The 10,084-nt window shown below is 42.2% G+C and overlaps 1 protein-coding gene across 1 annotated transcript in view; it reads left to right on the forward strand.

Annotated features, from left to right (window-relative positions):
• MEGF8 (multiple EGF like domains 8) overlaps window positions 1–8,864 on the forward strand; it is a 106,627-nt gene extending 97,763 nt beyond the window's left edge. The window contains 1 exon segment of the mRNA XM_089687375.1: window positions 2,668–8,864. Within this exon segment, the coding sequence (XP_089543501.1) occupies window positions 2,668–3,903 (1,236 nt within the window). The 3' untranslated portion in view covers window positions 3,904–8,864.
• The last annotated feature ends 1,220 nt before the right edge of the window (window positions 8,865–10,084 follow it).

The following is a 10,084-nucleotide window of genomic DNA, read 5'->3' on the forward strand; positions in this document are numbered from 1 at the left end:
TTGGTCTGCGAAACTACCATGCAAAAAGCATTTGCTTTGCATTCCTTTTGAGGGTCTCTTTGGAGCTGCTCTAGACATCCTCATTAAGGATGTCATCGGAAGTAAGAAAAACCATCTGTTCTAGCAGAAGAAGCCAAGGGCTCAGTCGGCTCACTCCTCCTTAACCACTTGCCCTCCAGAAAATGCACCCCCCCCCTTCCTGACCAGGCCATTTTTTGTGATATGGCGCTGCGTTACTTTAACTGACAATTGCGCGGTCATGCAATGCTGCACCCAAATTAAATTTAGGTCCTTTTTTCCCCCCACAAATGGAGCTTTCTTTTGGTGGTATTTGATAACCTTTTTTTTTGGGGGGGGGGGGGGGTTTGCGCTATAAACAAAAAAAGACTGCCAATTTTGAGAAAAAAAAACAATATTTTTGACTTCCTGCTATAAAACATATCTAGGAAAGAAAATTAAAACTAATTTTAAACAAAAAAAGACTGACAATTTTGAGAAAAAAAACTATTTTTGACTTTTTGCTATCAAACATATCTAGTAAAAAAAATTAAAAAAATCAAATTTCGTCATAAATTTAGACCAAAATGTATTCTGCTCCATGTCTTTGCTAAAAAAAAATGCCAATACATGTAAATTAATTGGTTTACGTGAAAGTTAAAGGGTCTACAATTGGCGGTATATATACTGAAATATAAGAAAATGTTTTTTCTTATACTAGTAAGGGCGGCAACCAGCGACTACGGTGGGCATTCTGACACTGGGGGGAAAACTGTCACTGACATCCCCAGTGACACTAATATAGTGATCAGTGCTAATAAAAAGCACTGACACTGTACTAATGACACTGGGCACTAATGACACTGGTCATCTGGGGTGCTCAAAGGGTTAACGGTGTGCTGTTTTACTGTGTGCAGTGTGTGTGTGTTTAACTGTGTAAGCACATTGCTTTGTAATACAGAGCAATACAAAGCAGTGTGCAGGATCTGACAAGGGAGAGATCTGTATTGTTTACATACAGACCTCTACCCCATCAGTGATACTCAGCAATTGCCGGGTGTCGGCGGGAAATCACTGGCCAGGACCCGGTGATCGACAGCTGAGGCTACCAATGGTGGCCGCTTCCTACCTGGCAATGCAAAATCACACACACATTATATATATATATATATATATATATATACACACATATACATACACACACATGTGATTTTGTGCACCCCTGCTGCCCTGTAGCAGTATTTCGGCTATAGGGTGGCAGGAAAGCGGTTAAAGGCCAAAAAATATATTTATTTTTTAATCCTAAATTTCCAAAGCCAAACTCAAGTCTGGCTCTCATTCAAACCCGGACTGCCAAGTGCCCCATACCATCTGATGAATCTGTCTCAGCATGAGGGACGCACACCCACTTTCCAAAGTGCAGGGATGTCTGTTAGCCTTTGGTGATGTATGGGCAACCAGCTTTTCAAATTCTTGGATGCAGGAGGTAATTTCCAAGGTCTACAAGCTAGAATTTTCAACCTACCTGTGTCACCACACAGCTTAGCAGATCTCTTTACAGGCCTAGCATATCTTTTAGAGCTGGGTGTCATTGGCCCAGTCTTTGGCAGATTGGTTCCAGGGATTCTACTCCAACCCATTCGATGTTCTCTGACTGAAAGGATGCATTTGCCCCATCTGGGAACTTAAGACCCTAAATGCTTTCATTTGGTTCCAAAACTCCTGCATGGAATACATCAGGTGTGTGAAAGCCTCCGTCCGGCAGGGAGACTTTTTGGCCTCTGTGGACATCAAGTACATGTAGCTGCATGGCCCCATTTTTATAACTGTGGGTGCTCTGCATCTAAATTTTGTTGACCATGCCATTTGGCATGTCTTCAGGCATTTGATACTGTGCTACCATTACTGTGCGAGAAGAGCATATGAGCTGGCAGTCTTGTATAAGACCAGGAAGGGCTCTTTACATAGGTACAAGATGGTGTTGAGGCCTAAACCTTCCTTTCTGTCCATGGTAGTTTGTTTTTTCCCTCAACCAGGACATTGTTTTTTTTCATCCCTCTAGCTGTCTACCTGCAGTTCATCAGGGAACTTCTTCATTACCTGGATATAGTTTAGGCTCTGCGGGTATAATTTGCAGCCATCACTTTTGTTAGAAAGACCAACTCTCTTTATCATTCCTGATGTGTACCGTAAAGGGAAACCTGCTTCTCTCTCCACCATTTCTCAGTGGCTCAGAAAGACCACCATCCAGGCGTATGGCCTCAAAAATTGGTTTCCACCCTTCCCTGATCTAGGTTCACTCTTTGAGATCTGTTGGTGCTATTTAGCGTCAAGCTACTGTTTCTCCAGCCTGTAAGGCTGCTGCCTGGTGTTCTGTTAACACGTTCTCTGAGTTTTACCGGGTGAATTTTCAGGCCTCGTCTGATGGCAGCTTTGGGCAAAAGGTCCTTCAGGATGCTTTTTGAACTTCAGGCAGCCCCCAGGTATGTGCTTTTTTTTTTTTTTTTATGTGTGGTCTTGTTAGCAGTTTGTCTGCTGTTGCCCTCTTCTCCGTTGGACTGATTTTAATGTATCAACAGTATCAGTATTTCTGTGTTCCTCAATGGCTGCCAAGAAAAGGAATATACAGTGAGTACAAAAATCTTATTGTCTTCCTTTTGTGTTTTACAGTGTGCGAAATGCAAGGACTCTTTCCATGGTAATCCAGTGAACGGCCGTCAGTGTTACAGACTCATGACAGTTGAACAAGAATACTGCTTTGACCCAACATCGCAGAATAACTGCTTTCATGAACCCAACATCCAAAACTTACCCTATGGTCGAAGTGTCTTTTTTGGAGTCCAGCCCAAGTTCACCAACGTGGATATTAGAGTCACTGTCGACGTGACTTTTGGCTCTGTAGATGTGTTTGTGTCCACCTCCCCAGATAGCTTTGCCGTTGATGTTGACCCATTAACAGGTGTCCATTCTGTCAGAGTTTACAGATTATCAGATAATGATGTTCCTGGAGGTCCAGAGCCACTAACTGTTGCATCAGTCAATAGTAGTCGATTACATACTGTTAACAGGTCGAGTTGGCTTCGTGAGGAACGTCCAAAAGGACTGATTACCTACATTACAGTTCGCAATCAGCAGACGGTACTGATAGTTCGGGGTGTCAAAGACCGTGTGGTCATTACGTACCCTCATGAGCTCCACACGTTGAAAAACAGTCGTTTTTACCTTCTGCTTTTAGGTAATTCAACGACAGGATTTGGAGAATCACAAGGACTGCTTTTCTTCCGTCAAGACCAAGCGCATATAGACCTCTTTGTCTTCTTCTCTGTGTTCTTCAGCTGCTTTTTCCTATTCCTGTCTGCATGTGTCCTGCTCTGGAAAGTAAAACAGTGGCTCGATGTAAGGAGGGAGCAAAGACGGCACCTGCAGGAGATGAGCAAAATGGCAAGCAGGCCATTTGCCAAATTGACAGTCTACTTCCACCCGGACGTCGAGATGGTTGGATGTCACCCTGGAGGACCAGTCTTACCCTCGCTTCAACATCACCACCATCATCATCACCACCATCACCGCTCCAAACCAAGAGTGAAGTCCTACGACCCATCGACCCCCCAACCTCCCTCGTTACGTCACTCTGATCCATTCTTGTCTCAGCTATTAGGGTATACCTATTGCAACTTTAGAGTTGGACCGATAACATTAGAACCCACAGATGATGGTATGGCTGGTGTTGTCACTTTACTGTTGCAGCTTCCTGGAGGAGCCCAGGCCCCTAACAGAGCCTGCTTGGGATCAGCACTTGTAACTTTACGCCACAACCTACAGGAATACTGCGGCCCCAGCCATGTGGTCAGCAGTTCCCGTAAGGGACTTCTCAGCCATGAAAACCTCACTAGCATGTCCCTTTAAAGGTGGATCTCTGGTAGTAGAGACACCAACCACAGACTTTTGGAGACTTTAAGTTATAAAACGGTGTCATAACACTTTGAACAGCTGAAAACAGCTCTTCAGTTTCACCACTGTGTGTGGGAAAGAACAAAAAACACCGCAAAGGACTAAGTAAGGGCGTAATGGCCTGAGCCTGAGTAAGAAGAACAAACTACATTATGAACTTTTTTTTATCTAAGGGGGGAGGTTATTTATGATGGTTTAGTGCAATCTGATTTTTCTTAATGAGGTCTGGGTAGGAACAAAACACTGCTTCCTAGGTCATTTCACAAAGTCCTAGCTGCTGCGTGTCTACAGCTCTTGTGACCAAGGCTTTTTCTAGAGAAATCTCTAACGGGAGCAGATACAGATGTGGTGTCTGTGGTTCCTTGGCTGTTGCGAGACTTCACATTTCATTTTTATACCACCAGCTAGACACTGCAAATTCAACCACTACGCCTTATGGACAAGTTTCTGTACTGCAAACAGTTTAAATTTCCTCCCCGATTACTTTTTACTGGCAAAATAAAGCATTTAGGTTAAAGTCCTGGGGAAGAAAATTTTAATTGTTTGTAGTAATGTTAGGGATGATGGCAATGCACTGTATAGACCAGTCCAACCGATTCGGGTTTCTGTACTGTTCTTGTTGCCTGTAGTAGCCAATCCAAGCATTAGAAACAAAAAAAAAAAAGGAAATACGATTGGTTCCTGTGGACAGCAAGAACACTTCCTTCGAATGGTTGTAACGTTTATTCTTGAGATCTAATGTATGAAATGTGCCTGTCATCCCGTATGAGAAGAATTCTGGTGTTCCATTAGCTGATAATCTTTCTTTGGTAAGTGGTCATGGGTTAGGATGAGGACATCAGAAGGAAGTCTTCTTAGGCCTAGTTCACACAGACAACAGATCAGCAAAGTGTATAGGAATGTCTTGCAAGCTTTTAGCCAGGTTCAGGCTGCTTTCTTGACATCTTTAAAGGATAACTGTATTTACAGTCATCCTTCAAATGCAGGTTCCCCCAGCAAGTCCTCCACTTATAGACCAGGATTATTGGAGAGCTACTCTAGGTGCAACACAATCTCATTACAGAAAGTTTCCTAGCTGGTCTGAGCAGGCAACCAGTAATGCACCAACATTTGATGGTTTCCCCATAGGAATGTATGGAAAACATACTTCTCAGGGAAACAAGGCGCCAGTAGTTCCACCTCAGATCTTCATGGAGGACCCACTGCGGGGAAGGGGGATCTGCACAATAAACAAAAAAAAATGTCAGAAAATAGTTATTCTTTTGAAAGGGCAGTCTTGGGGAAAAAAATGCATCTCAGTGCAGACACTTAGAGGTGTCTCTTCTTTATATTTGTTTTTTTTTTTTTGGGGGGGGGGGGCAGGTTTATGTAAAGTCAAAGTTTAGCTAAAAGATAAAAAAAACTTACAAATCAGCACAAGGGGCATAACTTACAGTTAGTATAATCTGTCCCTTGTGTTGATTCTTTCGTTTCAGTAGAATTCTTTCTCTGTCCCTACCCCTCCACCCTAATCTTCCGATGCAGCGGGGGTTTATACAGTTAAGGGGTCTGTCAGGAGTTTTCATCAAGAGAGTTTGACTATGCCTGCCCTTTCCAGCCAGCTTTACTACAGCTTATATGAGTGGCACAGGATCTATGAATAGAGGAGGTGGAGCTTTCAGTCAAATGTTGTCTTCATTCATAGATTCTATGTTATTAATAGAAGCTGTAGTACTGCAGACATTGGGGTTGATTTACTAAAGGCAAATAGACTGTGCACTTTTGAAAGTGCAATTTCTCCAGAGCTTAGTAAATGAGCTTAAGCTTCACTTTGCAAAGAATACTCAATCGAGTGCAAGGAAAAAAAGAAAACAGCATTTTTGCTTGCACATGATGGGATAATGGCAGTCAGTAGAGCTTCTGCTCAATTACTAAGCTCTGGAGCAACTGCATTTTGCAAAGTGCACAGTCTATTTGCCTTTAGTAAAATCAACCCCATAGACTAGCATTTTGTCGATAAGAGCTTATGAAAAGCTCCTTAGCTGTAATAACCCCCACCACACCTGAAGATTTAGAGAAGAGTAAAGACCAGAGGTGGACTGACAACTCATGGGGCCCCCGGGCAATAGGGGATCATGAGGCCCCTATGTCCTTGCCCAAACTCAAAAAAACCTATGAAAAAAAGGTACCAGGGGCATCTCGTGGGGCCCCCTACTGACCCCGGGCCCTCGGGCAGTGCCCAAGTTTCCAAATGGTCAGTCCGCCCCTGGTAAAGACAGATGAAGATTTCCACTGAAACAAGAATTAACACAAGGGGTGCATCAACTTAACTGTAGGTTATGTCCCTTGTGCTGATTTTTATGTTTAACCAAAATTAGGCTTTAAAGCCTCCCTTCAGCTGTCTGGTAGCTTTGAATGTAGATCCTAATGGAAGTGCTGCCTGTATATTTCAAGTAAAGACATCAGAAGTAAAAAAAACAGAGCATATCATGAAAAATATACAGTTAGATGTTGCCTGGAGTGAAAGGTGCATGTCAGAAGGATCAGCTTGGCTACAACTCCCCCCCGCCTTTGTAACCCAACTTATTTGATCAGGGATTCTATATATCACAAAAAAAAAAAAAAAAAGAAAGGAGTGGGCGGGGCAAAAATAAACAAAGATCAGTGTGGCTTTTGGAGAAGATTACCATGTGAAAGTTTTCATCGTATGCTTACTATGGTTTTGTAGGCTATAGACAGGCTGACAAGTTATTAGCAAGATTCAGCAGTGCCATAGTTGCTAACAAAGTGTTTAAAGCTACAAGTATTGATGATAATCCTGCGAGCAACCAATATAAAACAATCCCTCTTAGGCTTCATGCACACTGAACGATATATATATATGTCATGCACACTGGACGCTATAAAAACACCAGTAGCGTTAGCTGTAGCATTCTGCAATAAAAATGTAAGTTTTTTTCAAGTTTTTGCATTAGCTTTTTTCAGTGTTTTTTAGTGTTTGCAGTTTTTAGCAAAATTATAATCCCACAAAATCTTTAGGTTCATAAACGCCGGATCGCCGTGTTTTTTTTAGCGCTTTTCAGCCTTCCACAGCGTTTGAGCTTTTTTTTCAGCTAAAAAACTCTTGAAACCCACTAGTCCTGGGGTTTTTTTCCAGCCAGAAAACGCTCCAGCCAAAAAATCTTGATTAAAGCCTATGTGTGCATGAACACATAGGATAACATGCTGGGGAGTTGACTAGCTGTAGAAAAACATGCCAGAAGCCCAAAACAGCCGCTGTAAAAATGTCCAATGTGCATGAGGACTTAGGCCAATTATGAGTGTTTTTGAGCCTGAAGATTTTGAGAGAGTATAACTTTGCTAAAAAACGATGAAAAAAGTGAATGCAAAAAAGCTAGAAGAAAAACCTCACGTGTTTATTGCAGCATTCTACAGCTAACTGTACTGGCATTTTTATAGCATCCAGTGTGCATGAGGCCTAAAAGTTGCTCACACACATATATATATATATATATATATATATATATATATATATATATATATATAAAATGTATCAAATCATACCGTAAACATATATTAGTGCAACACCTCCCAATAGTAAAGTACCCCTTGTGACAATACCTAAATTATTATTATACAGTATTTATAAAGCGCCAATGGTTCGCTCAGCGCTGTACATTACAAAATCAATGAAGAACGTGTAAAAAAAGTCCCATATAATAATGTGTATTTCTTGATGATCTTCCAATTTTGCACCAATTCACAGTTCTATTCAACCAAACTCTTCAGAATCATAAATTGTGCTCCTCCACCATCGCCCAAGATGTGCTCTCACCTGGAGCTTTTGACCTCACATTAGAAGGTTTGGTCATGAAGCGCTTGTGTCCTGCCTCGGGGAAAGCGGACGTCATGACGCTCGCGAGATCAACAGATGGGTAACATAAGGAGAGCCTGTGATTGTTATTTTATGCAGTGTATGTTTAGGTCGATTGACCACCATGAAAATGTGAGTGGCATTCTAATGCTTTTAGCAGTAAAGCGTAGGATAAAACACTATTTCTGCCTATTTCCTCCTTTTTTTATGGAGTGAATAAGGAGGAGGAGGCACGATAGAAGCACTAGAGAATGGAGATCGATCGGGGAATTATAATTCTAATAGTCAGACTAGGGCACAGGTGTCAAACAAGCGGCCCTGCAGCTGTTGCAGGACTAAGGCAAGGTTCACATCTGTGTGGGTGGTGCAGCTGTAGATCCACACGAAAATCCGTGCAGCCGCACCACCCGCACAGAGAAATGCGGACCCACGGGCGGGTGCCATTACTTCTAATGGCACGCCGCTCACACTGGAAAACGCAACCGTACTGAAAACCAAGTTTCCCGCGTGGGCTGCGTTTTCAGAAGTGCAGGGACTTCTTCCCTGCGTGTCACGGGGCACGGGAGTCCATTCAAATGAATGGGTTCTCGTACCCACGGAAAAGACGGCCTGTACGGCCGCATATATGTGAACCAGGGATAACAAATGGGGTGCTTTAACGCGATACACATTTGGTATTGCAGCACATTGTAAAGGCGTAAATGTTGTCTCATGTCAAAATTCTATTTAAATGCAAAGCTTTGCTTACAAGTAATAATAATAATAATAATAATAAGTCCATTCAAATGAATGAGCTCTCGTGCCCACACAAAACGTGGCCCTCACGGCCGCATATATGTGAACCAGGGCTAAAAGTTCCATATGGCACTTCAATTCTGACAGTTACAAGCATGACTCCCACAGGCAGAGGCATGATGAGACTTGTAGTTTTGCACCAACTGGAGGGCCATCAGTTTGACACCCCTGCACTAGGAGAACACAAGCGCTTCATGACCAAACATTATAAAATGGGAGGTTAAAAAGCTCCAGCTGAGAGCAAATCTTGGGCGATGGTGGAGGAGCACAATTTAGGATTCTGAAGAGTTTGGTTGAATAGTGCTGTGAAATGATGCAAAATTGGAAGATCATCAAGAAATACACATTAGTGAGTAAAACAAGCCTATGGGTCTTTTTTTTCCCCACATATGTTACGATGGTTTGTTACATATATGTTGTGATTCATTGATTTAAGTATTGTCACAAGGGGTATTGTAGTATTGGGAGGCGCTGCACTATATATATATATTTAGGATATTGTTTAAAGCTACAGCCGGCCCTTTCATGGATGAAAGAGAACCATGATGGTCTTTTCGGGAGCCACCTACTCTTGTTATGAATGGACTTTTTTTACCCTCAGACACTCTGATAACTCATGCCTGACTTCGCTTATAATAAATATAGCATAAAAGAGTAAATGTGATATACACAGCCCTGTGCCTCAAAGAAGTGCATTCTTTTCAGTTCATTAAATGAAAAGTGAAATAGGATCCAACTTAGTTGCTAATCAGGACACTTGTACTAGTACTTTGAAATCTGCAAGCAGGATCTTATGTCTGGCTTGGCGTTTTTCTTAGAGACTGGACGAGAAAGAGAGGTAGGGTGCCGATTCCTTATCCAATCAGAGAATGGCTTGTATTCTTTAAAAAAAAAAAAAAAAAAAAGTATTTTTGTTGATGGTGGTATTGTGAAATGAGTGGCCCTGGAGGTTACTGTGCCCCGAGGCAGCTGCTTGGCACTGGACCCTCAAGACAGTGAGGATTACTGTAGTAGCAGCATCTGCTACAGCAATTCTCCTCTTTCACAGAGATTGGGTAGGGATGGAATATGTATTGTTAACATTGGTCCAAGCTGGACAGTTTTGTTAAGGGAAAAGTCGTATTTATTATTAATTGTAATAAAAAAAAAAAAAATCATGTAAAACACAATGTGATGTAGTATGGCCCATAGGATGTCTGACCTTCCTTTAAGAACAGCCTACCAGCAGTATTACCCCAAGGCAGGTGTAGATCTACAGCAGCTAGCGGTTGCCTACCCTTGTATTGCTTCAGTGTCCATGTACTCCACCCACTGTTGTCCTGCCAGAACTAACAGCTTGTACATAGGCAGCTGTGCATGGGAGAGTATTCATTTCAATGAAGATTGACTGTTACAGAGAGATGTGTCTGGATAATAAACATGTCTGCCATCTGTGACTGAAGTGTCTTTACTTTTCTCAAAATGTCTAAGTTGTGGGAGGCTACTTTG

Source organism: Staurois parvus, unplaced genomic scaffold, assembly GCF_062004578.1.
Source record: "Staurois parvus isolate SC_StPar_1 unplaced genomic scaffold, SC_StPar_1.0 ptg000423l, whole genome shotgun sequence".
NCBI lineage: Eukaryota > Metazoa > Chordata > Amphibia > Anura > Ranidae > Staurois > Staurois parvus.